Source organism: Leptonychotes weddellii, chromosome 12 (genome assembly GCF_054177405.1).
Source record: "Leptonychotes weddellii isolate Sample4059 chromosome 12, ASM5417740v2, whole genome shotgun sequence".
NCBI classification, from domain to species: domain Eukaryota; kingdom Metazoa; phylum Chordata; class Mammalia; order Carnivora; family Phocidae; genus Leptonychotes; species Leptonychotes weddellii.
The window spans coordinates 18,063,977-18,090,773 of record NC_138380.1 but is presented as its reverse complement, the minus strand read 5'-3'; the positions used below and the strand labels follow the sequence as shown (position 1 = coordinate 18,090,773).

At 51.2% G+C, this 26,797-nt stretch overlaps 1 protein-coding gene across 1 annotated transcript in view; it reads right to left on the bottom strand.

Annotated features, from left to right (window-relative positions):
- PLXNA4 (plexin A4) overlaps nucleotides 1-26,797 on the bottom strand; it is a 409,078-nt gene that overhangs the window by 330,237 nt on the left and 52,044 nt on the right. Inside the window, exons 2-3 of the mRNA XM_081800079.1 lie at nucleotides 18,271-19,536; nucleotides 1,795-1,977 (exon numbers count right to left, since the gene is read on the bottom strand). Of these exons, the coding sequence (XP_081656205.1) occupies nucleotides 1,795-1,977; nucleotides 18,271-19,455 (1,368 nt within the window). The 5' untranslated portion in view covers nucleotides 19,456-19,536. The remainder of the gene's footprint in view (nucleotides 1-1,794; nucleotides 1,978-18,270; nucleotides 19,537-26,797) is intronic.

Genomic DNA, 26,797 nt, shown 5'->3' with positions numbered 1-26,797 from the left:
AACTTACTGAATCATAATAAAGAATGAAATCATCTGAGCATCCAACAGAAACACCTTCAGGCCCATGCTCCAAAGCCTGGGTTTTTCCCTCCTCTGTTTATACTGAGGCTCACCGGACACAATTTCAGCCGGTTTGGATGCCTGACTCCCAGCTCACGGGAAGCTGGAAGCCACGGACAGAGGGAGGAGGAAGGAGCGGGGATGGCCCAGGCTCCTGACAGCAGCTGGAGGTGACGAGCCACAGTGTGCACTAGATGGAGAGGCAGGAGGCGGCCCCACCCAGACAGGAGTCGCGCCAGAACGACACACACACCTACGGGTCACACACGACGCCTTCTGGGGCGTCCACGAGGTTTGTGAGCCAGAATCACCGCAAGACGCCAAGGCAGCAACAAAACGTTTGCTTGGGCTTAATAGAGTCTTCGCAGAGAGGCAGGAAACTATGAAAGACAGTTCCTAAAGCCACGTAGATGGTGGTCACATGCGTTGTGCATTTGACATGTGAGGCCGTACTCTAGGGCGTCACAGTTAGCTCTCCGGGCAGTACCAGATGGTGGCACACCGTCCGCACCAGCCTCCTGGTGCCTCGTGGCATTTCACCAGCACAGGCTTCCTCTTCCAGATACTACTCATGTCACTACTCCCCACACATCCCCACCTCACACACACCTCTCCCCCCACCACCCCGTACGCTCACACGCCAGCCCCGCTGCCTGTTCCAAGAGATGTAGAATTTAAAGAAAGAAATGATGGCCGGGCCGTTACACAGTAGGATGGGAGAGTAGGCAAAGTCTTCTAGATTTGCTGAGAATGTGTCCCCTTGACCACGCGCAGCTGATACCCAGAAATGCAGCGAAGCGAAAGTAGAGCCCAAAGTTGTCTCAGATCGGGCAGTGCCCGATGTGGAATCACACAATATCCAGAGAATTCTGAGGGAAGCCTAAATTAGACAAGCAGGAGTTCCACATGGATTCACCAATATTTCCCTGGGACAAGACTGAAGTGCAATTATCAGCTGACACAAAACAGGAGGTACGGCGTAGTCTTAGGAAGGCTTTGGATACCATCAAGGGGGGGGCTCTCGGGCACCAGCTCCAAGTCACTGAGATGAGAAGCCTGAGCAGAGGTGGGTGAGGGAAGAGTCTTGGATGGAAGGGTGCCCCCAACACTGCTGATGGGCCAATATCACCCAGTACCCCGAGGCCAGCAAGCTCTGGGGGACAAGGAAGGAAAGCTCCTGTCCCACATCACACCATTCTCCTCCACCTCAAGTAATTTCTATGCCCCCACAATACCCACAGTTTCCTCATCCCACGATCTGACACAGCCCCATTATCAACTCCAGCAGGTCCTGCACTTTCCTCCATCTATTTCCCTGCACAGATTCCCGATGGATACACTAGTCAAAAGGACTGAAGCAAGAGGAACATGTACATAACTTGCCTCTGCCCACCTTCCCCAACCACCCCAGCCTTAGAAAGCCTTTGCGTTAGGGCACAAACCCAAGCTGGACAGAGCACACCATCGCGAGGCTGGGGCAACTCCTCCACGTGCACCCCAGCCCCAGGGAAGAGGTGCATCTGCACACTCACCCACTGTGATTCCCACAGTAACCCTCCGCACAAAGGCAAAGGGACAGGGTATCAGTCATGACCTCAAGAGTGACATATCTCCTTAGCTCAAACTTGTATCACTTGCCCACCAGGGCCAAAGTAGTAAAACATGAAATCATATCCATCCCAGTGGGGACAGATGGCCTTCAGAATAACCAAAATGACTGCACCTCATTCCTACCTTCTTCAGCTTGCCACTTTTGGTGCCCACGAAGGCCAGAGAGTGATTCTTGTAGACATATGCGATGACAGAAGTCATGCGGTCCCTGTCCTCCGTGAAGACAGGAATGCCGCGCACCATCTCGGACACACCCAGGGGGGCATTCATATCCAGGCCGCAGAAATTATCATCAATGGTTAAGAGCTGAAAATTAAAAAGGAGAAAAATTAGGAGGGAATATCAGGGCAATAAGCAGAAGTACCGAGTCAGGGAGCTACAGGGCTAGAAGAATCCCTTTTTTACATGAAAACCTCGGATCCAGAGAAACTAGGTGACCTGTCAACAGTCAAGCAGGTGGCAGGACCATGGCAAAAAAACACAGATCCTGAGAGTCTCTTTCCTCTCCTGGCCTCCATGGTCTCTCTGCCCCAGCTCCAACCCCTTCCAGGCGCCATCTTGGTAGCTTAGATTGTCCATCATCACCATCACCCAGCAAGCACTGGGCCAGCACCCATGAGCGGGGGCTCCAGACAGCTCTCCTTAGGAATAAGAGGGAACATGGCCTCCATACCTAGAACTTACTAAGTTGAGCAGACACACAGATGAGGACTCAAGAGCATAGAACAGAAAACTGGAAACATTAACACGTGAATGACAATACCATGACAGAGGCATGTGCAGACAATCAGTTGGGGAGAGAGAAATAGGAGAAGTGGAAGGTTCAGAAATGAACTCAACAAGCCACAGAGGTGCCTCATGATGCCCCATCTCAGGCTCCCTGCTTTTGTTTTAAAAGTGTGGTGAAGATGGGAGATCCTGGCCTTGTCATACCTACACCAGCATGTCCCTAAGTGTCTTCTGTGGAAGTCAAGTCCCCCCCAAGATGCTCTACCAAAACAGGACTCCTTGGGCAAATAATTTTGTACTGAAACATAATATGTTCTAACACCATATAAGACACTCATAACAGTTAGTTACAGTAAAGGTTTGAAAAGTCTTTTTAAGAAGAAATATGTTTAACATTCCTTCAGCCTTTCCCAAACATTGTATGTAAAATATATGTAAAAATGACTGGAACACCTATGAGCCTTCCTTAAAGAGAATATCCCCTGGATACCCTGTTTCCTGAATCCTGGACAATTCCAGGAGTCAGGGAACCAAGAGCAAAAACCTTTGGACCATTTTCCCCACAGTGTTTCGGCTGAATCTCTCCCTGTTTTATTCCAGGCTCCCAGATTCCCATGTGAGCACAGGGTCACAGCTGGGTTCTGTCCCACTGAGGAGTGGAGAAGACCTTGCCACGGCTGGCATGGAGCCCCTAGCGCCCCACCGAGCAGCTCTGGTGTGACACAGACTTCTCTGAAAGCTCTAGGAACCTACGCTGGCTTTTCCTCTCCTTCTCAGAAGGACTGTGTGGCCTTAGAAGAGTTATTCCGTCTTCTCATGCTTTTATTTTCCACTCTATAAAGATGAAGGAAACAAGCCCTGCTTTTTGATGGGTTTCCATAAAGCCTATAGAGCTCACGCCTGTAAACGTCTTTGGACTTTGCAGAAAAAGGAGTGAAATAAAATCCAAGGTGTCACTTTTTTAAAGGCTTCAATCCAGCCAAAGGAAAAGGCATCTGGAGAACCAGCAGGCAGGCTCTTGCCAGCGGAGCTGTGTGAAAGTGGCCAACTCTGAGCTTTCCAGGGACTCAGGGGGCCCCTCGGCTCCCTCCCAGGATTGGGGGGGGGGGGCAACAACGATTGTCCATCTCAGGGAAGACAACGTGCTGAGCATCTAAAACCTCTCTCTGACCTCTCTCCTCTTTCTTATCATGGGGGCGGCTGGGGCAGAGCTGGGGAGAGCCTGGGCAGGCCCGGGCAGGCCACGTGCAGAACAGATGTCTGCACCACGCCTTTGATCTCCTCTGGCCTTTCTTGCGTAGTCTGGTCCAACAGCCCAGGCCAAACACAACCCCCAACTCCTCCCCCCACCCAAAGAAACAATATAGAAGTCAAAGTTAGGAGGGAGCTTTCAAGGTCTAGTCTGATCTTTATGGTTCTTTCCTAAAATGAGATGGGCGAGACCAGTGGTGGGGGGCAAAAGGGATAGAAAGCAAAGAAGGAGGAAAAATGCAGATAAAGGAGAATGGTGCCTTCTCCCTGCCGGACATAATAGCAGCGTGACCCGCCAGGCATGCCAAGGGCAGCCTAGGGCATGCTGGGAATCCTCATGGCTTTGCATGTTCCTGCCTCCACTTCATAGGGAGTTCTTATCCCTGACTTTCTTGGCCCTAAGCTGTGCCACAGGGACTTCTGCCGTTATGATCCATTTTCCAAGCAGATGAGGCTGGAAGATTATCCACACAGCACAAGAAGAAACTGAGGCAGGGAGCGAGGCAAGCCACATTTGACATTCTCCCACCACCCTTAGCACAAACACGTGCCTCACTGACATGGGGAGCCTTAGGCTGCTCAGCCCCCAGAATTACATTTCTGAGCGGCCAGTTACCGAGTACCATTCTTCCCCTTGACTGGGCAGAACACAAACCAATAAATAAACAATCACTTACAAAAAGAGTGTAAGCGTTTGGCCAATTGCAGCAGTAAATCATGGTTTGCTCAGAGGCAGCAAGTCTCTGCCGCTCGGACAACTTGAGCGGCAAGGGGCCCAAGGAGGAATGTTTTCACTGGAAGGAAGCGAGGACAGCTCAGCCTGGTGACCCGGTGGCCAGGGCCCTGCCCGTCTTTGGCTCAGGACGGCTCCCTGAGAGGCTCAGGCAGGAGGCAGGCAATCTGCTCACCTGTACGTGAACAGTCATCCCCCACACTGCCTACCTCATGGTGTTGTCATCAGGCTCAAATAAGGCCAAGGCTGCAGCTGGGCTTCCTAACGTGGCATTGGGATTCCAGGGACAATGATGGCTTTCTCCCGAGCCCCCCTCCCACCATGTATCGGTTTCTCCCTCTAAACAGGGCTCCAGGTGATAAAGGTGTGATCAAGGCCTTGAACCAGGTGCAGTCCAGGTTCCCCCAGCTGTGGCACGAGGGGGTCTTACTCTTTGTTTCCTCAAAGCAGGTGCAATGCGGGGGGGGGGTGGAATTTTTAACACTGAAGTAGCAGAAAAAACACAGGACTCGGGTTCACATGGCAGCCCGCTTCCCAACTCTACAACTTCGCATAGGCAGCTCCTGCTCTCTGAGCTTCACTCCCCTTGACTGGACTGTCATGAGGGCCAGGTGAGAAAGCAGGTGTGAAGACACTGGCTAACCTGGAAAGCACTTTGTCAATTTGAGGTGATATTTCATATTCATTTTTTTAATGGGAATCCTGCCCAGAATGGGGGTAGGATGGCTACAGGGAGTGTCCCCAGCATGGCTCCTGACGGGAGCAGGCTCCCTAAGGACACCGCCATGCCGGGTCTGAGCTGCGGCCCCAGGGCAATTAGAGCACCAGGGTGGGTGGGGGGGGACCCCATAGGGACCACAGACCGGGGAGGCTGAGGTGGAAGGAGCAGATGCCAGAGCCGTGTGGGTCCTGGAAGGAAAGGCTAATTGGTGAAAGCCTTCGACAGGTGAGGGCTGGCGTGGATTCCAGAACACCCTGGGCAGCGGGGGAGGAGAGTGTCTGCCCTTGCCCTGGCCCAGCTCTCCCCTGGGCCCCATTAACAGCCAGATTAGAGCAGCAGCCAGAGGAGCCAGGAGTGGACTGCACCCCAGCGTAATCAGAAGCCTGGCCACAGCTCTCCCTCGGCTGCTCCACAGATGCCCACAAATGAGCTTTGGCCATTGTTAAAATGCTTATTTGTTAGACAGCAACTTCATGCTCACCAAGGACAAAATAAGGTTCTGTGCCATGAGAATCTATGCGGTGCCTACTTGGGCAACCCTGTGAACAGACAGGGTTCTGTTAAAGCCTTAGACAGGGCTACAGCCTTCTGCCCCGATCAGGAAGATCCCAAATCTGCTCTCCACAGATGTCTTCATGATTGCATGGCTTATAAATTAAGACCTATGATCCACTGGATTCCAGGGACCATGAGCTCAAGGACAGGACCATGTTTTAGGTGTCTTTGTACCCTTAGCTTAGTTTCTGGTTCGTAGTAGGTTAAGACATATGTGTTGAAAGAATGGATGGATGGATGGATGGATGGAAGGATGGATGAGTAAATGGAAACCCAACTTTCACAGTAGTTAACACTGTGGAACTAGAATCAGAATGCCTCGGTTTGAACCCCAACTCTACCACTTAATGCTGTGTGACCTTGGGCAAGGTACCTAACCTCTCTGTGTCTCAGCCTATTGGGAGAATGGGGATAATGTTATGAGTATATACTTCCTAGCACTGTGGTAAGGATTAAATGATTTAATGCATGTAGAACACTGTCTGTCACTTAGGGCTATAGGAGTGTTCGCTCTTACTGTTTGTCATCCTTAGACAATTCTGACAACCTTTGTGAGTCTCATGTTTTGGGGGAAATTCATGGTATCTACCTCAGAGCAGTGTTCCCACAATCAAAGGGCCTAATGTCATCAAGATGAAATAGCAAAAGGGGAACTTCCTAAAGATCTATAAGGCCTATGGAGGCTGAAGGAGGGACCAGAGGAATGGGGTAAAATCCGGAACATTTAGCGCTCTTCATTAGGAATGCAAATTCTCGAACCGACCCCAGATCTACTGGATAGGGAACTCTGGGAGTGAGGCTCAGGGACCTGCATCTTAACACCTTCCCAGGTAGGTGACGTGACCATTCACCAGGTTTGAGAAGCACTGGCCTGGGACCCCGGCGCCTGCCGAGGTCCCTTCCTTGCTGAGGGCACCACAGCCCAGGCAGGTGCAGCAAGAGACAGCCTAGCGGCTCCGGAGCAGGGCCCACCGGGCCGGAGGCAGAGGCTCCCCGGCGGCCTCCCGAGCGGCAGCGGCAGCCGAGGTGGTGTGGAGAGCCGGAGCTGACACTCCAAATTACAATCTAATAGCCTATCACGCTTCCCTCGCGCTCGACGGCAAAGGTTACCGTGCAATTACGCGTCGCCACATACAAATGACAGAGCAGTTATGGTTACTTTACCAATTATGGGGAAATTGCTCCCACTCTGTAGAGAGACTGGCACTCTGAAAAGCTCTATCATCGCCACAGAAAAGGGGGTTTTAATTCTGCCGGCATCCTTCCTCTGGCTGCCTCCCCAGGCTCCTGGGGCAGAGCTGCAAAGCGGTCACCCAAGGACCCCAGAGGTGTCCGGTGGTCTCTGGGGAGACTCTGAATAGGGCGGAGGAAGACAGCGGACCTGGGAGACAGCAGGGGTGTCTCGTCGGGAGCTCCTCAGCACCGCCTGCCCCCAGCCCCGTGCCCTAGTGACAGACTCATAAGGAACCCCTGTCACCCTGACACCTGTGACAAGCCACCTGGAAGAACTCCGGTGATGAGGCGGGCGGGGACCTGGTCCCGAAACTGCTTCTCACTCCGGCTAGTGCGGCCCCTGGCCTGGTTTCTGCGGGCACCTCCCCTCCCCGTGGGGCTGTCTGAGCCCCGCCCTCAGAGGCCCACCTTTGCAGAAGCCCCACATGGAGTCCTTATTATGGGAAGGTCAGAACTAGGCCAGAGCTCAGTGATCCAAACGTGGTGCTAATGAGGCAAAGGTCACCAGGTCCATCCCCCTGTGGGCCAATTAGCTCAGCTCGAGGACGTGGCCTCTTCCACAGCCACAGGCCGGCCCCCTTACCCCAGGCATCAGCTGTTTACAAATGTCCGGAATTGATCCAAAAGAGGCCGACCAGGTAAGCCAGCAGGGATAGACAGATGCTGCCCAATTCCTCCAAACGGGGATGCAGCGGCCAACTGCTCTGGGTCGGCAGCAGTGATCTTGAGCCCAGGATAGAAAATACAAAGTCAGACCTGGTCCTCCCCCGCTCTGTGGGCAGCTCCTAGTCCAGCAAAGAGAGGAGTCCTTCCATCTGGGAGCAAACCAGCTCTCCCACCTTTCCTAAATGCAAAAGTAGCACCTAGCCTCATGCAGAGGAGTCCTGGGCACCCCAGGCTCACCCCCAGCACTGGAAGCCCAGACCATCACACGGGGGCAGAAGGTACCAGAGACTTGCCCAAGCTCACCCACTGACGAGCCTTTAGTTGAGCCTTTTTCCATCAAATTTTGGTATCTTAGGCTATTGGAACTCCTGTCTCTATGAGGGGAAACTGAGGCAGTAAATGAAAACAACACTATTTATTGTTCCTCACTTATTAATATGCTTAAGAACGTGTAGGAAGGAACAAGTGAACAAAGGCCTAGGTGAGGACCCAAAAATATACAGATGGAAACATCTCATCTGTTTCTGCTGCTTTCCCGGTGGGGGAGACAGACCTGGGCCACAACTTGGACAAGGCCATCCGTGCCCTGCCTCAGTTGTACACACAGTGCTAGAGGTACAGTGGGCACAGGGAAGCCACAGGGCTTCGCAGGAGAGGTGACGTCCGGGCTCAGCTCTGAGCGCTCCATCCAGCACAGAGCACGGCCACTCTTCCACACCTCGGTGGTCTCAGAGAAGGCAAATAAATCAACAACTTAGAATCCAACAGCCCCATTTTACAGAAGGGGAAATAGAGGTCTATAGAGCAAAATGACCCCCATGGGACCCACTGATGGGAAAATGGTACCAGAACCCCAAATCCCCATCTGGAGGGAAAAAACTGATCTTACATAGGGGCTTCCTCCAGGGTGGCTATAGGGTGGCCCCAAAGGAAGCTATTCCAGGTCAGAGACTACTCAGGGAAGATTCTCTGCCTCTACTTCTCCTGCCACCCAGGATGAGGGCTCTGCCTTTCTGGGGCCTCTAGAAGCAATGAACTCTCCCCTACAGAGAAGGCCATTGGCCTATCAACACAACAGTGCTTCCTCCCTTCCTGGGTCTGTTGGTCCCAAAGAAAAGCGCGGGCTGAAGTTTTGAAAAGGAACATAAGTTAGGAGAAAAAGAGGAGGGACGCCCATGAGGTGCTTGCTCATGTGGAAAAGGTCTTGGATTCTTCATGCTCAGCAGCCCTAAATTCTTCCCATTAATTACATTTACACACACACACACACACACACGCATCCCAAAAGCTGACCACAGCAGACTTCCACTGGAAATGGGGAATCAGTGAATTACGCACGTGGGATTTCTTTTTAAAGGGAGATATTGATCAGATAAGCTGAAGTAGCTCATGTCCAAATACAGATTTCAATTGTAAAGCTCTGCAGTACAAGCAGGTAATAATCACCCACTTATTGGGGGCCATAGCTCAAATATGACCACTGACCCCTAAGGTGTTAATAAATGCAACAGGGGCTGATACCCACAGCACATCCACCCCTTGAGATGACTGTGAGCACCCTCTGACTGCAGGGGCAGAAGTAAGCAGACAGAATGCTCAGGGAGGTGGAAACATCTTGAGGAGGCTTTGGAAGGCTTTGGTTTATCTTTTACCAAAAGCTTCTTACTCCATAAAATAGTCCATGTGCCTGAGTGCTCGTTTCTGAAACAAAAAAAGCAATCCCCAAAACTGGACTATGTGACCCACCAATTGCTTTACTGTCCTCCATAAAATTTCCTTTCTCTTTTCTGAGTTCTAACCCTCCCCTGAAGGTCTGCCCGTGGCCCATGCTGACCTTGCAGGTTGAACTCTCTTGAGAGCCAGGTAAGTCCTTGTAGCAGGTGAAGGCCGGCCCTCACACCCCAGCTGTGAGCACAGATGTCAGAAATGGAATGAGGGAATGAGGTCTCATCCACTTCGTTACTAATGCACTATCTCAGAATGATTCCTGTATTGTGTCTTTTTCAATGAGATTGTAGGAGAAATGAACATGTATGGAGACAGAGAAGGGAAGCCAGCAAACCACAGTCAATAGTAACTTAGACAAAACTGCTATGGAAGGGGCTTCATGAGAGATGTCTCAGGGTTGGAAGAACAACCTAACAAATCACACCAAGGTTCCCAAGAGTCAAGTGCCCTGTTTCCGAGCATCTTAAAAGGGTGGGTGCTAAAATATAGGACAGAAGGTCATCATGCTGTAGGAGTTCTATGTGTGTATTGGCTTCTGATGCAAACATTCACTAGATTAATGTACTTAACTAGCTATGAATCCATGGAAGTGATTTGCTAAAAGCAATGCTTATTTTGGTACTCATTTTACGATTTCTATGTGTGTTTGAGACTATCTGTGCCCAATCCCACCAGATAGCTAAGTGGTCTTTCACTCATCATCATCATAAGCTCTCCTTCTAATAGGAAGCTAATGCCACTATTTTGAGCTCTTTCCCCAGGAGAGAGGCATTAGGCCAAGCACACTCTTTGCAGGCCTGGAGGTAACCATAGTCAGCTATAGTAATGTACCCATCCTAGGAATTGCTGAGCGCAGCCAGCAAAGAGTAGCTCCAACCTAGCATAGGATCCTGGGGGTTGAACCCGTGACCTTCTCCTCATTAGCTCAGCTGCTGAGGCCCCCAGGTTTCTCCCTCTGATAAGCAGACAGGCCCATGATACCATGATCACAGCAAGAGAACCAGGACCCCCACTCCACTGGCCCAGTTCTACAGATGGCTACCATGCTGAGGCTAGTCCAGTAGCTGAGCCTGGGGACCCTAGGGAAACACCAGGGAAGGCTTCTCAGTGTTGGGAACTGTCCCAAGCACAACCTCGTTGGGTGCTGCTTCTGTCCATTTGTATCTTAGCTTCAAATGTGCCCAGTGGCTACCTGCCAAGGGCAAAGAGGTTCCACACTGCCCATCAATCCCACATTCCCACTCCCCTCCCAGGCTACTGCAGACTGCCTCAGCACCCCCAGAGCTGTAATTGGAGCAGGGCACGCCACGATGATTAAGTTTGTGTGTTTTCTGGCAGGCTCTGGGAGGCAGTGGCCCCGCTGGCCAGGCTGAATTATGGGGTCGGCCATTCCCTTGTTAGTGGGAATAAATTTTATTAGGCCCACTCTCATGGCCGTGCATCTTCCCCTCTTGCTCCCCAGGCCCGTGTGTGAGTCTGGATAATGTTGCCTGCATGCAGGATAAATCAGCCAAACAAATCCCATTATATTTTGTAACACTGACAGAGACACAGTAATGACACTGGGACTGGGAAGGATGTGGGCTTTCTTCTCCCGCGGCTCCCGTTTCATCTATGTGGACAGCCTGTGGGCCCCCCAATCCACCAGGGGAAGACATGTACATGGAGAGGCCAAATGGGAAACTCCCCTAGTTGTCTTTTTGCCTTCTCTCCACAAACTTTGTTAATGAAAAGAAGCAAGCACCCTGCACCGATGTGCAGTCACTCCCTTCTGCCTTGCAAAAACCGAGGGACCCCTGAAGGTAACAGCAGGGAGGGTCTGGCTTGAAACGTAGCCTCTCCTTCGAATGCCTTCACTTAGCATTCCTAACGTGTGCCGGATGGACAGGCAGGTGAACAGGGCACATTCCAGGCCTATGGAACGTAACATCTGGGTTAGGCCCAGCCCAAATCTCTCCAACGCAGTTACTGGTGAGGGAAAAAATATAAGTCTGACATCCTAGCAGTGTTATTAAATCCCCTTCTGTCCCATCAGGTGGTTCTTAGGACCCAAGGAGAATATACAGGTGGGGCTGTGAAATGTTGAAGCATCTTACAAACACAAGGTGTTCTGTGTCTCTCATTACTTATTAATGTCCATGTATTTCTCTTTTGTTAGGAGTCTCAACACGCTTTATGAAAGGGATATTATTTTTATCACCTCCTTCCTGAAATGTGTAATTCAAAGTGAAAGGGAAGCTGCTCACCAGCCCAGCGACATCTCGAGAGCAGGAACTAGCTGCGACACAGAGGCCTGAACTCTCCAGCCAGAATCCCAGCCAAGAGGCCACCCTGTGAGGATGACAGGACTTGAAGGAAAGGCCCCGAATGCAGAGCTGGACCGTGACGTCTGGCTGGTCTGCGTGCTCACTGAACGAGAGGCCCGGCTGCCGATGTTGGCTGGGCTGCCACACGCCGTGTGGGGCGTGTGTGCGCATGCGCACGTGTGCAAGTGAGGGGGACCTTGCTGCATTAGCTGCTCCGCGTAGTGTGTGGGTGGAGGAGAATACATCACATAAAGAGGGGGAAGAGGGACTTAGGAGATGAGCGTAAGCTGGATAGCAGACCACAGCAGGGACAGCAGCAGAGACAGGGCTGAGGGGCCTCTGGGGTCTCCTGGCACGTGTCGGGGTTAAAATTCTGCATGTGGGACTCCCGGGTCCCGTCACTCTCCCTGCTGACTCATCAGGCTCCAGCGTGGCATTCTGGGGGGGCCATATCCCCTCGCCTGGCCCAGCACACCACCCAAGGCTCAGCCATCATCCTGTACCCCAAAGCACCACGTGTGCTTAGCTGGGATATGACTGTCATTGCAAACCCTGCTGGCCAAAAAGAGGGAGGTGGATGGCCTTCTCGCCGGTGTACCCAGAAGAGAAGCCAAATCCAGGGGAGAGAGGGAAAACTTGGTTCTATAAAGACTGGGGTTGCAGTATGGCAGGCCCCCAAATGCCAAATGTGAAGCCTGGAGTACTGGGTCACCAGGCTGTTGGGGGGTGAGTGCCGGGGCCCATGAGAAAGGAGAGGTGTGGCATGAGCTCTCCCTGGGACTTGAGTTTGGTGGACCTGGTGTGCGTGCGTGTGTGTGTGTGTGTGTGTGTGTGAGATGCAGTGGAGCTGAGGAAGGAGGCATGCGGCAGGCAAGAGGAGGAGTTCCTGGTCTGAGCGGCAAGAGAAAACCCTGCCTTGCGCCATGAACAACAGGATGCACCCCATCTCGCCAGAGTCGCACTTCCTGCTGGCTGGGAACAAGAAAACACTCTGAGCGGACGAGCAGAAACCAGCCTCCGGAGCCCGGGATGGCCGCCTGACCATTCCGGATGCTCACTCTCGTGCCGTTTCAGGATACCAGGCGCCAGACAAACCTGAGAACCATCCAGGCTGGGATGGGAGGCCAGCCCAAGACCAGGGCAGGGGTGGAGGGTGACCCTGTCTCCTCCCAGGGCTGCCATGCTGCAAAACTGATGCCTCCAGGAGTCAAAGCAAGGGCACCTGTGAGCGTGGTTCTCCCTCACTATTCCTCACTGTTCGACATGAAGAGAAGCTTGGCGTTAAAAATCAAAAACTCAGTCCTTATGCCTCTGTGAACCGTGTGGGATAGAGCAGGGCTGGCAGGTAAACCCCAAGTCAGATAGATACATGGTTTGGCAATGGCTCTCAACCAGGGACTTCCAGAAATGTGAGAGACTTTTCTAGTTCTTGCAGTGATTGAGGGGGGGGTCCCCACTGGCACTTAGTGGTCTAGGGTCCAGGATATGAGGATCGTAAATGCCCCACAAAGCCCAGACAATCCCTGCACCATAGATTGTCCCATGCCAGATGCCACTAGCAGACCACTGAGCACCACTGGGCTGAGAAGGAGGATGTATAGTAGGTTCTAGTCCACCAGTCCCATGACCTTGAGTGATGTACTTGACTTTTCTGTTCTTCCGATTTCTCAACTGGCGAGAATGTTGCCTTTGCTATTATCCTACGGCACCGTCGCAAGAAGAAAAGGAGCTGATGAGCCCCTCTGTAAACTGTCAGGCCCAATATGAACGAACCCCTGCAACGGGATTGCCAGTTGGCTCGGAGGCCACCCCTTCCTGCTCCAGCTACGGAGACTGGACCCGTGTGAGGCAATGATTCTGGATAACAGTTTCTGCCCCAGGCACCTACATTTTGTATTGGAAGGTCACTCGAAGTTCAAGTCTTGAGGGGAAGATGAAGAAGCTGATTTTTGCCCCATCCAGCCTCATCAACACTAAAGCTAACACTCCCTGACTCCCATGTCCACTTCTCAATTGGATCCAAACTCAGAGAAGATTTAGTGGCGTGAATGATGAATTTTCCCATGACCACAGCCATTGTTCCCATCCCATAGGCCAGCATCACCTGCTGGGGTGCAGCTCCCTCCCGGACTCTTGGGCCCCTGGACACTGACGTCATTTCATGATTCTTGGCATCTACCGGGAGGGGGTACATTGCCAGGGCCTGATAAATGTCTCGTCCATTCATTAATTCATTTGGAGGTAGAAGGGCTAGTGTTCCATGAGTTACCCCAGAAGGCTGAAGAAAGGTTGAGGAGGAGTGGATGGCTGTGCCTGGGGGACTCTGGGAGGCCAGGCCACTCGGCCCATGTAGAGCACAAGAGCCTCGGCCCACAACAGCACACTCTCCAGCCCAGTTGCCCCACTCTGGGCCAGGAGTGTCAGGGCTCCCGGGAAAGGCTGGGAGCTGTCACCTTGGCCTGCTCAGGGCCATGGCACGTGACAGAAACCATAGGCAATGGGCTCCTATGCCAATCATCTTGTGCTCTGCAGACAGATGGTCTGGGGAGCCTGGGTGACAGCCTTCAAAAGGGACCAGAGACAGAGACCATCCCAGTGCTGAGCAGCAGAAACAGAGATTATATCAATAGTGTTGATGATGTTATAACTGGATGTGCACAAGCAAAGGGCCTCAGGTTGGTCTTTAGTCTCCTGAATCCCAAGACAGAATGGGACCCTGTTGATGCCTCTAGGACCCTTTTTCTGCCCATGCCCTCCTGGGACCTATAGAGTAATTTTCAGACACTAGACCATCTGCCCTTGGATACCTCTTTCTATTCAGGCTGGGAAAACCAGGACACAGGAAAAGAATGGCCTAGAAGGCAAAGGTGGAAGCCGCTTCCATCTCCCACAAGCACCAGAAAACACCTGGGCTGCTTCTCCATCCTCTACACCCAACATCCACTCAGAGATTTGTATTTGCCACGCATATAATTCACAGTCACACATTCCCCTGAGGAGGCCCCTCCAGCTGCCATCCCTTATCTCTGATGTGGGCTCCGCCCACCTTCCCCGATTCACCTGGAAGAAAAACAGCAGGGAGCTCTCTGGGGGCCTGCAGACTGAGGCTCCAGCCTCACACTGCAACACTTCTCCCTCTGTCTGGTCATCAGACCGTGGCCCACCACGTGGCTCCACGGAAGTTCCACAGCACGCTAGCCCAAGTCACACAGATGTTCTCTTTCCACGCCACCTCATCTTCCTTGAACACAGGCAGAAGAGGTTAGGAAACCCAAGGCTTATACTGTTCCCTGCTCTGAGTGCTGGAGACCTGAGTTCAGGGGAAGGAATGGGGATCCCAAGAAATGGGAGGGGCCGGAACACCCTGAAGAATACCACGGGATGAGCATCCTATCCTTAGGGAATGAAGATAACAGGAACACAATAAAAATGAGTCACTAGTCAAGAAGTACAAACTTCCAGCTATAAAATAAGTAAGTCCTGGAGATGTAATGTACTGCCCAGTGCCTATATCGTTAAGATACTGTATCGTATATTTGAAAGTTGCTAAGAGAATAGCTCTTAAAAGTTCTCATCACAAAAAAAAGACATTTGTAACTATGTGTGGTTAACCAGACTTAGTGTGGTGATCACTTTGCAATACCTATAAATATCGAATCATTACGTTGTACCCCTGAAACCAATAAAATGTCATGTGTCAGTTATATCCCAGTTAAAAAAATGAACCACTAATCATTCCTTCTCAAACTCTTTGGGCTGTAATTATGATAAAGCCCACAGGGAACACCTAGCCTACAAAACACAAGTCTTAAAAGTCAACCTCCTGGGCCTATGCTGCCCTCCTCTGCTGTCTTACAGAGGGAACACTGCAGGACAGAGGCCATCTGAGATTCTGTCCCACTCCACAGGCCTCCAGGGAATCTTGGACTCAGAGGCAAAAGAGAACTCTGGATTCCTCTTGTCCATCCTTGCCCCAGGGCAGGAAGGGAGAAAGGAAAGGAACCCTACAGCCACGTGAATGGATGGAGGAAAAGCTGGGTTTGCAAACGGTGTGCCCATGAGGGCTCCTCCCTGGGGAGGCCCAGGCCTCTGGCCTGGCTGATGGCAGGGGGAACATGTGTGGTCTGAGCTGGGGCCAAATGAATTATAGCTGAGCACCTGAGCACCAGAACAAAGTAATCCAAACGTTGGCCGAATCAAAGGAAACTGATACTTGACATTACAAGCTGGCGTGGCCTTTTATACTGGCTGAGGAGACAGCCCAGCCCGGTGTGGAGTTTCTGGCCTCCTCCTTTCTGCTCTCAGCCCTGAACTTGCCTCGAACTTGAAAGGGCTAATTAAAGCCCAAAGAAAAATCAAAAGCTTGTCATCTGGCTCCATGACTCCTAGCCCTGGCATTAGCCTGTCTTGCAAAGCTATTATCCCTCTGTTCTATCCAAGGCCACCATGCGGCCTTAGGACCTGCAGCTCTGCAGACTTCTATGATGAACTTTGCTTTTTGTACTGTGGCAGGGAGCAAGGGCGGGCCAAACACCTGCCCATGGGCAGCCAGGTTGATCCCTGCAGCTGATTGTACTCCCAAAAGCATCACCTGAAAAGACCGAATTTGAGCAAGTTTTCTACAGAAAAGCATCTACAGAAAAAATAGCCAACACATCTGATCTCGAAAGAACTAGCTGTTTCATAAGCACACAGTGTAAACTTGCATTTTCGAAGCTAGGGTGTGCATGTGTGTGTGCATGCTTGTGGGGGTATTTACTGCATGTGTGCACACACGCATGGGTAGTGTGCGTGTGTGCATGTGTGTGCATGCATGTGTGCAAGTGGGATTTTCCTCAAGAGGCAACGGAGACTTCCCTCAAGTGCTGTGTCTGCCGTTCTTTCCCAAAATATGTGACCTTGGGCAATTTATTAACCTTGTTGGGCCTCAGAATGAGAGTATAAACCAGAAGATCTCTAAGGGCCTTCCCCATGCCAGCTTCCTAATGCATCTCCCCCAAGAAGTTGTGCTTGAACATGTAACATACATCCATACAGCACAGCACCTGGCCTGTCTTTTATAGCCTGCATTTGGGAGAAGTCCATGGCCCCCAAGTTTATAAACCTGTCTCCTCAACTCTCCTGGGTGGATCAGCCACTGCCCCAAACCAAAGGCTCCCAAAGATATGTCATCCATTAGGGCTCGGCGGGTACAATGGAGTCCCCTCCACTCTCTGGCCTGGCCATGATTGTCAACTGATTGCTTCCTTCTCTGGCCCATGGTACCTCTCCCATTTCCTCTGTGACACTAGGAGTCTCTTGGCTTCTCAGGACCTCCAGAAATAAATGGCATCTTTTAGTTTCAGCCCAGGCACCTGAAAAACTCACCACTGGAAAACAGCCTGAGCCTAAATGTTAGGGCACCAAAGACCAACCTTGCCAAATCCCTGCTTTCTCCTCCATCTCCGCTACCCCCAACCCGGAGTCCCAGTGCCCACAGGACTGGCCCCCAAGCTGCCTGGGTGCCAGTGCCCTCTGAGATGTGCTTGGCAAGTAGCCATACTTCATGAAAGGAAACTTAGACTTTTAAAGTCAATGAAAATACATTTTCCTAATGTGGAATTCCATCGAAGTTGGACTGGCCATCAAGAATCACATCCATGCAAATACACTTCTACCTGTGTGTGAATTCTCCTTTCTTCTCTCTAATTATGATCACAGGATAGATTTTTCTCCAACTAGATTCATGATTTTTTAAGTGAATGATAAAAAGGAGAAAGGAGAGGGACACGGGGTATAGAAGATGAAGATGCTCATAACTGAGCTTCTAAGTCCCTGCAATCATTTTCAAGATGAACAGAAGTCCAGCCACAGCAGGCCGGGCCACAAGTGAGTTAGGCTGGGGGAGGCAGGAGATCATGTCACCTGTTGCACCTGTGGCCACCCAGCAAGGCCCTGGGAAGGCCTCCTAAACCCACCCTTCATTCCCCGCCTCCCTCCGGTTTCCTTCAGCACTTCTCTCACCCAGTACTGTTTCAAGGCTGCTTGGCATGTCTCTTCCATGGAACTGGGCACACAGAAGATGCTCCAGAAATGCAGCCTCCTAAGCAAGCTCTCCTTTCGCCTCTATGTTCACTGGACTCCCACCCTACTTCTGCTCTCATTTTGCCCTTTCCTAAAGATACTCAAGGAACTAAAAACATAATACTCCTGAAGTTCTAGATCTATCCCAAATGTAGAATGCCTGGCTCCATTATTCCCACTACTGGTTTTATTCCAAGCTCCCAGGAAAGTGATTTGCAGGCACGGTCAGTACGAAGGTTGGGTACATGACTTGTACCAGAGGACGTGATAATCTGGCCTTAACAATGACTGGTACATATGATATCTATATAACAGAATTCCCACTTATTCCTAGCATGTCCTCCTATAACCATGAGCCAATATGGAATAGAGAAAAGTGCCCAGATAGGAGATCTACCTTTCAGGTCTACCTCCAACTCTGATAAGCTCAGTGTCACAGACATAACACAACACATTTGAGTTGGTGCTGATCCGAGTCCAGGGAGACCCAGAGACGGGATGTACTTGTCTCACTTGCAAAATGGGATGGGTGATTCACATCCCATGGAAGCCCCAGGCTAGGGTCCCCCTGCCATACCATGCCTTCCTAGCCCATGGACCCTCCCCTTACTCACCGCGCTGCTGCAGGGAATGTCCTTCACCTTGAGCCAGGCTAGGTCCAGCGTACCCTCCCCCCGATAGCAGGACTGCAGTCGCTCCTTAATGCGATCGTTGATCTGCTTCAAGATGAAGATGCACAGGGCTGACTCATCCAGGGATTTCATTTTCCGCTTTTGGCCCTTGGAGAAGACAGTGAAGAGGAGGTCATCCTCTGGACGAACTCCAAGGGTCCGGGCGAGCACGGCACCAGCTTTGGACAGGTAGGCGGCCTGCAACAGGCGGTACTCGACCCCGCTGCGCTCACAACCAATGGGCACCTCCACATAGGAGTTGAAGGCCGTGTCCTCCTTGCAGAGCCTCACGAGCTTGGAGGTATAGACCTGTTCCTTTGTGGTAGAGCCTGGCGGAGACACCATCTCAGGCTGGAGGGTCAAAAAGTAGACAAAATTGCCGCTGCTGAAGCCATAGACATAGTAGATATCAAAGTCGGGGATGACGGTGAAGGTGTCCGAAGGAATCTTAATCATCGAGGCCACAAACTCATCATGGAAGACATAAGCGAACATGCCGTCTGCCTCGGAGTTCTTGGTCAGCTTCCGGCTGGAGATGGTGGGGAAGTACTCCGGCTTCCCGTCCACTGCAGTGGCGATGAAGAGCTTGTCGTCCAGGTTGCTGTAGGAGACGATTACTCCAAAGACGGAGCCACTCTCATTGACTCCCGACAGGTAGTGTTCCTTCTTGTGGAAAGGCTCCCCCAGCTTGAAGAGGTCCTCAAGCCTGAGAAGCTTGCAGATGCCTTGGTACAGGCTCCCACAGGCAATGAGCCTGTTCTCTTTGTAGTCTATCAGGAGCATCTTGTTGACATTGTTGGTGGTGGTCAGGGGCTCGTTGCACGTCTGGACGATGCGCGGTGGGTAACACTTAGGGTTGTCCTCATCCGGCCCTGTCTGGTGGGTCACCAAGACCTTCAGGTCACTGGAGAGCTTGTAGATCCGGTTGACGGCCCCCAAGTAAATGTGCCCTGTCCTCTCGTCCACCACCAGGTGGTTGAAACCCTCGGCTGGCTCCCCACGGAACGTGACAAAAGACCGCTTCGGGGACGGTGGGGGTGGCTGCCGGGGGAGCAGAGTGGAAGAGCCCATCCCTACCATCAGGAGATGGGAGAGAAGGCAAGTCCAGTTCCAAGGCATGGCTTTCATTTCAGAAACAGGTCCTCACGGCACGGCAGCACTCGGCACGAGGGTCCCCTTGGAGGGCCAGGACTCAGCAGTAGAGGCTCCCTACGGGGGAAAGCAAGGATGAGATACTGGACAACAATGGCAGTGGCCTAGTTTCACCCCACAGCTTGTGTGGCTGGACCCGAAAGTCCTCTGCACACGCTGAGACAGAGAACTGCCCTGGAGATGCTAAAGGCCAAGGGACTCTGCCCCCATGTGTGTGGGGACAGCCACGGCTGGGTGGCAGGAGGGCAACCTCAACAATAACAATAATGCTAGTAGTAATGATAATAGTGATGAGGATGATGATGAAGATGAAGAACAGCCACTGGCTACCTGATGCCTGGCTGTGGAACAGTCACTGTCCAGCACCTCCCAGAGACTGTCTCATTTCTTCGGACAAACCCTTCTGTGTTGGGTATCTTCCACCTGCCCCTCTAGATCCACTCACCCCCCTTCTCTGTGCCCGGGAGGCTGACCCAGGTCGACTGTACATGCATGGGCTGCCTGCCCTCGGGCCTGGCGGAGTGTCAGCAGAAGGCCGGCAGGAAGGGGAGGGGACAGCAGGGTGGGGGTGGGCTGCAGGCATTGGCTGCCACCCTCGCCCCCAGGGCTCAGTGGCCCTAGGCACGCCTCCCCATGCCACCTCTCTATCTCCAGGTTCTGTGAACCACCTCCTGCCCACCCCCACTTGGTCCTACAGGAGGTAACGGGGCCTCACCGTTTCTACCCCAAATAGTGCTCTGCCTCTTAAGGAGCCACACCTTTGTGAAGCCACACCTCCTATATTAACCTTTGCACAAATAACCAGATTTGCATGTGCTGTCTCCTGCTGGGACCCTGACTCCTAGTCCTCTGAAGTAAGCAGTATCGCTATCCCCACCATGCAGCTTAGGGAAGTTATACAACTTGCATAGCTTATAAGTGGTAGAGGTGGATTCAAACCCAGGTGTGCAAGTTGACAGTGGGTTCTCATTCTTCACTGCTAATCCAGCTCAGTTTACCCTGGCCTGGGGCGGGTGGGGATGGACACCAGCTATGTTCATGCGCAGCAGAGCAGTTCAGACGACCCTTTCTCGGGGGCTGTCGGTTACAGCCCCAGCTCGCTGGGTCTACACCTACGCTTCTCCTTTACACCTCCCCACTGCCAAACCGGTGCATGAGGCTGATCCTGGATCCCTCTGCAGCATCCTGGATCCCTCTGCAGCATAGTGGCAACCGGGGCCTCCGGGTGCGCTGCCCAGCTCTGAGCTCTGATGTCATTTTAATGAGGCAGACCTTGGCTGCCTCCTACTGGGGCCTCCTCTGAGAGGTTTTCATTAAAGGGAGAGAACAAATGGCTTAAGAGGTGGTCCCGGACATAAATAAATAACTCCCCATGGGACCCAATAGCGCTTGGCCCTAACAATCTCATTCATTTCTATTCAAGAGGACGGCTTCATAGTTCTTCCAGTTTGAGAGAAACCAGGGCAGGAATGGCCTACATCTTATTTGGGGGCATCTCAGCTTTGCCGAATTTCTCCTGTTCACCCCCACATCCTCGATAACAGGATGGTAGGAAGAGGTAGACCACAGAGCAAGAGAACCCCCCCCACAGGGAGAGTGCAAGGTTCCTTGAAGGCCAAGAGAAGAAAGAAGAAAGCCAAGACTCAATGTCATCAGCTAAAATCCTGACAGAAACCCCAAGTCCTCTAAAGGGCATATCAGAGGAAGAGGTGGTTGCGTAGCCACAGTCCAGAGCAGTCCTGCCAGCCCGGGGCCTTCATTCACTCGCCCACATGATGGATATTGGCACAGGGCACACTCGGAACATGCAAAATGCTGCGGGATCCCAGGATAGCCAAGGCGGCTGGGGCCCTCCAAGAACTTGGGGTCAGGTCGGGTAGATGCCACCAGAACCTAACATGCAGACAGTGAAATGCTATGTGACAGATGGTAGAATGTTCCCATGAGGAATGCTGACTTCTAGCTTGGGGCGAGGGAGCAAGAAGGCTGTGGGATGGCATGTGGGCCTGGCTGGGAACTAAGGGAGAACACGCAGAGCTGGAAGAGAAGGGCCTCCTTGGGGAGGGGTCAGCATCGCAAAAGCCTATCAAATGGTGTGCAACCAGGGAGAGTCTGTCTGGAGAACAAGGTCAGGTAGGAGACAGGGCTGAAAGGGAAGCCCCGAGGCTTGTCAGGACATTCCCACCCTTCCACTGATTTAGCCTCTGCAGGAGGACTGGAGTTTGGGGCTGAGGGCTGTGGGCTCCGTGGGGGCAGGGAGGCCCGCCATGCTCACTGGTGAGTCCACAGTGCCAGGCTCATGCCCAACATACAGCCGAGACTCAAGACCTGTTCTCTGCTGGGCAGAGAGAGGGGCTGGAAGCAAGGAGAAATGTCATCTGCCATACCCGGGCCCCACGTACGAGCCTGCACACCGACCCTCTTGCCTGATCAGGACAGCCGTCCACTGGGCTCGGGGTGGTTTCACCTGCTTCTCCGGTGGGGAGACTGTAGCTCTGTATAGGGCATGGGGCTAATAAGTGGCAGAGTTGGGGTTGAAGCCCAGGTCTGTATCAAACTGCAAAACCCATAGTCTTTCTAGAAACACACAATTCTAGAGTCCAGAATATAGAGCACATGGAAGCCCTTTTTAATCCATGTAAGTCCCCAAACAGAAAAACCCCAGGACGTCACCCGGTAACACCTCCCCACCAGCTCTGTAGGAGGAAGCCAAGCCCCTGGGACCCATGGGGCATAACCTGGCAGATAATATCCATCAGGCGGGCACCACTATTCACCTCTAAAAGTGTTCATGACATAAAGCACCTGGCACAGGGCCTTCGGCCTGGCAAGCAGCAAGTACTTATTAAATGATAGTTGTTGGTCTTGTTGACAATGAAATGAGATGAACAGGGTTAGGATTATGATAACAAGATGGTGCCTGATGGCACCATCCCAGTTGGAGTGATTACGACTCAGGGTGGCTCATCTTGAACTGTCTGTGCAAATCCAAGGATCAGAGAAAAATCTAGAAGTTTTTCATCTGAAAGAGACAGTCCAGGGTAAAGATTTCCAATCTGTGATTTTAAAGACAAGGAAGTTGTGATCCAGAGAAGTTAAATGATTTGCAGAAGGTCACATAGTGAGTTGAAGCTGGGGGCGGCGTGAAGCTCAGGTCTCTGGACTCCCAGTCCAGTGCTCTTTCTACCACCTGCAGCCTGTCTTCCAACTTTGTCTGAACCCACTTCGGCACCTGCTCCCTGGCCTTTGTCTGGAGGAGCTCGCTCTTTGGGTGCCATATGTTCTGCTGGCTAACACAGCTCTCAGAACATTGCTGCCAACAATCAAATTCCAGCAGGACTAGTAATCCTCATTCCAGACAGGCAGGTGCCGGTCAGGGCTCAGCCACCAACTCTCTGGAGGGAACTTGCAGCAGTCCCCATATAGGAACCTGCCAGGCACCGGGGGAGGTGTGCCTGCCACACCCCTGCCCTTACTGTACACACTCACGGATCCACATGCCAATCAACAGTTCTCCAGTTCGCAAGAAGCGAGGCAAGGAAGCCTGCAATTATGAATTTACTGAGCAGAAAGGTGCCGGGGTTCTTTCTGCATCTTCTATTAGACACTGAAATGAGACACAGTTATGCATCTCAAATACTTATCACCCTCATCTGGGGATGGTGAAATTATTGCGCCCAGAAAGGGGGGCCCCCAGAGAAAACAATAACGTGTGATGGGAATAACCAGCCTCGCGTTTTACACACCACGGAAGGACTGATTAGAAGACAAGTAGCAGAGAAATGGAAGAGAAAAGGAACAAGCAAGGGTGTGCACTCCAGCTTGCCTCTGCAGGGTGTGACCCAACCAAAGCACCACCCCCCACCCGCCCCCAGCTCCAGATCCACAGGTAGGCAGAGCTGCCAGCCCCCTGCCTCCCAGGGCTGTCTGAGGCTACTCTGTCCCTGCAAGCTGGCCTGCCAGGGCAGCTCCATTCCAGGACATCTGTCCTCATAAGGTGGTAAGCCAACCTAGGAAACCCTGCTCCCAAGTCTACGTCCTGCCCACCATGTCTTGTCCGGGTCATCAATTAGCTGGTTTAAAAGTATTGGAGGTAGCATCAGCCCATCTCTGATTCTTGAAGGCAAGTGATGTGAATGAGTCACCCCAAGATTGCCCCCAAAGGCCTCACTGAACTAGCAGAGTGGGCAAGGGGCAGAAGGCTGGAGAACTGAAAGGCTCTGAATTGAACCCAAACATACTGCACTTTTCCCCTTCTTTGAAATCAGATTTATTTTTTAAGATTATTTATTTATTTATTTATTTGACAGAGAAAGACACAGAGAGGGAACATAAGCAGGGGGAGTGGGAGAGGGAGAAGCAGGCTTCCCACGGAGCAGGGAGCCCGATGCGGGTCTCGATCCCAGGACCCTGGGATCATGACCTGAGCTGAAGGCGGACGCTTGAAGACTGAGCCACCCAAGCGCCCCTGAAATCAGATTTTAATTCTGAATGATGGGACTCATTTTTAAAAGCTGATCATCATTTTGATTAAAGAAATTGGGGCTGTCTTTGTTTTATGTGGCAAGTGTTGAAGAGTTCAAACTCATTTTCATGAAATAGCACCATCTTCTCAGATTCCTGAGTGCTAGAGAAGAAAGTTATTATAGACTAGTTTAAAATGGCAATTACCTCACGAAATTACTTTGGAGTTTAAAAAACGTTTTCATATACATTACCTTGTTCCGATTTTATTGTTCATGACAACCCTGTCAGGTAGAAGTATTTGTAAGTATGTCTCCTTTACAAATAAGGAAACTGAGGCATGAACAGGTACAGGTCCGGGCTGAGGTAACACAAAGTCATGCTGGGACTTGGAAAGGCCTTTGCTATGGGATGATAGAACATTCTGAAGACATATTCTAGGATGGTGTTTCAAAAGACCATCTCTACAACATATCATGAATCCAGAAACCAGCTGGGTGGGTCACACGTGCTTTTTTATGAAATAAAATAGAGGAGAAAAATAAGACTATGTCACATTAAGGAAGGATAACCATGATTCAGTGCGACTTTTGTTTCAGCCATATAGATGTATGCGTTGAATGTGATGTAAATGTATTTCTTAACATTAGCCATTGTGATGGTTAATTTTATATGTCAACTTAGCTGGCCTATGATGCCCAGATATGTGGAAAAACATTATTCTGGATGTCTCCATGAGGATGTTTTCAGATGAAATTAATATTTAAATCAGTGGACTTGGGTGAAAAAGACTCCCCCCCCCCCCAATAAGGTAGCCATCCAAAGAACTGAAGATTGACCTCCCCGAGCAAGAGGGAATTCTGTCCGCAGACAGCCTTTGGCTTTCTGCTGAGTCTCCAGTCTGTGGGCCCACATGGCTTTCCTCTGAGTCCCTAGTTGGCGGGCCTACCCTTGCAGATTTTAGACTTGGAGTTTCCACAATTGTATGACCCAATTCCTTAAAATCTCTCTCTCTCTACACACACACACACACACACACACACACAGTTTCTGTTTCTCTGGAGAACACTGACTAATATAGTCATGATCAACAAAATCTTTGAAAGACACTGTTAGAGATAGTGGACACCTTTTATTTTGCTACCATTCATTTATCCTTTAGGGATCCACCTCTTTGCCCTCTCTCAGCACAAAAGCTTCTGAGGGAATGGCCTCCACTCCTGGTTCAAGGGAGAGCACATGACTTGGGTCCAAACCAATCAGCACAGAGCTGCTGGAGGGGGTGGGGGTGGGGGAATGTCACAGTGATTGATTCAGGGATGGATACCTGGTCAGGTCAGAATCTCAGAGAGGCCACAGGCTTTGGATGAGAGTGCTGAGGGAAAAGTTCTAGGTCTTCCATTGGATGTGACTTTGGAAAGGTATGCACCTGAGAACTGTGGGCACCATCCTATAACCATGGGGCTGGGCAGTAGGAAGGTGGAGCCTAAAGAGAACAAAACCAAAGCACTGAGGAGAACAGAGCTGAGCAAGAGAAAGGAAGTTACTGGATCCCGGGTCCTGGTGACATCACACAGATGTCTAGATCAAGTGTGCTGAAGCCAGCTCTTTGCTTACACTTTCCAGTTACAGGAGCCAAAAATTCCCCTTTTGCATAAGCCAGTGTGGGTTCTGGAATTTGTTAATGAAAGAATCCTAACCCATACACAGAAAAATCCAGCCTTCTAGCCAAAAGACTAAGTGTCTCTCACCCCTTCCTCTCTTATAGACTATTCTTTCACAGGGAAAAGGAAGCATGCCAAAGAGATCTCCATGTCCCGCCAGCCACAGAGATAATCTAGAATTTTGCAAACAGTGGGGCTTTATCTCAGGTAAGATTTAGGTGTGTGACGGTGTGTGTACGTGTGTGTGTGTGTTGACCTTCAGAATCCAACACAATGCTCCTCTGTCTGCTGGGTTTTTGCTTCGAGGGTGTCCCTCGGGGTGTTTGCCACCTGCCCTTGCCTGTGTCTTCTGCATAGGTGGTTTACACTCCCTAGGATCCCCACCCCTCAAACCTGCCTCACCTAGGATCTCATCTCCAAAGAAGCCATCTCTGACCCTGCCTCTGGTGTAGGATGCCCCTATGATATGGTAGTAGATGAACCAGTGCCCCCAGTCTCACATTTTACAAACTATGTTGTATTTGTCCATTGATGCTGCCCCCTCCCCAAAAATGTGAGCTCCTAGAAGCCAAAAATTATGTATCTTTCACCACTATTCCCTCCAGTTCCAAGACTGGGGCTGATACATAGTAGGTATATAATAAATGTTTGAGAATGCATGAATGAATGATGAATGAACGAATGAATGACTACTCCCCCACAGTGTGTCGACAATGGCAGCTGGGACCACCTACTGCTGAAGTATGAAGCAAATCTTGGTGCTGGGCCCCTTGCTCCAACAGTGGCCAAACTCAAAATGCTGGTTTTGCCCTGCTCTGATCCGGCACTTCTCACTACTTAAAATACTCAGTTTTGTCTGCTTAAAGCTTCAGTGCATCAGGGAAATTGTATCTTTCATCCAGGATCTACAATAAGAGCTGCCAGTCTACCAGTTGGAATATCATAACAAGTTGCCTTGTGTCCACAAACTGGACTTTGAAAACCATCACTTATTCAGCAGAGAAGATCAGCACAGACCCTGATGAGGAAAAGGAGCAGGGCCTTACAACAAACGTACATCGAGGAAAACTTAGACGAGACAGGAGACACAGTTGCTAGAATCAGCACACATTCTTTCATCCAGCCAATGAATGTGGATTGAGCAAGTACCATGCAAGGGCTTCTGAGCTGGCTGCAAGGGGTACAGACAC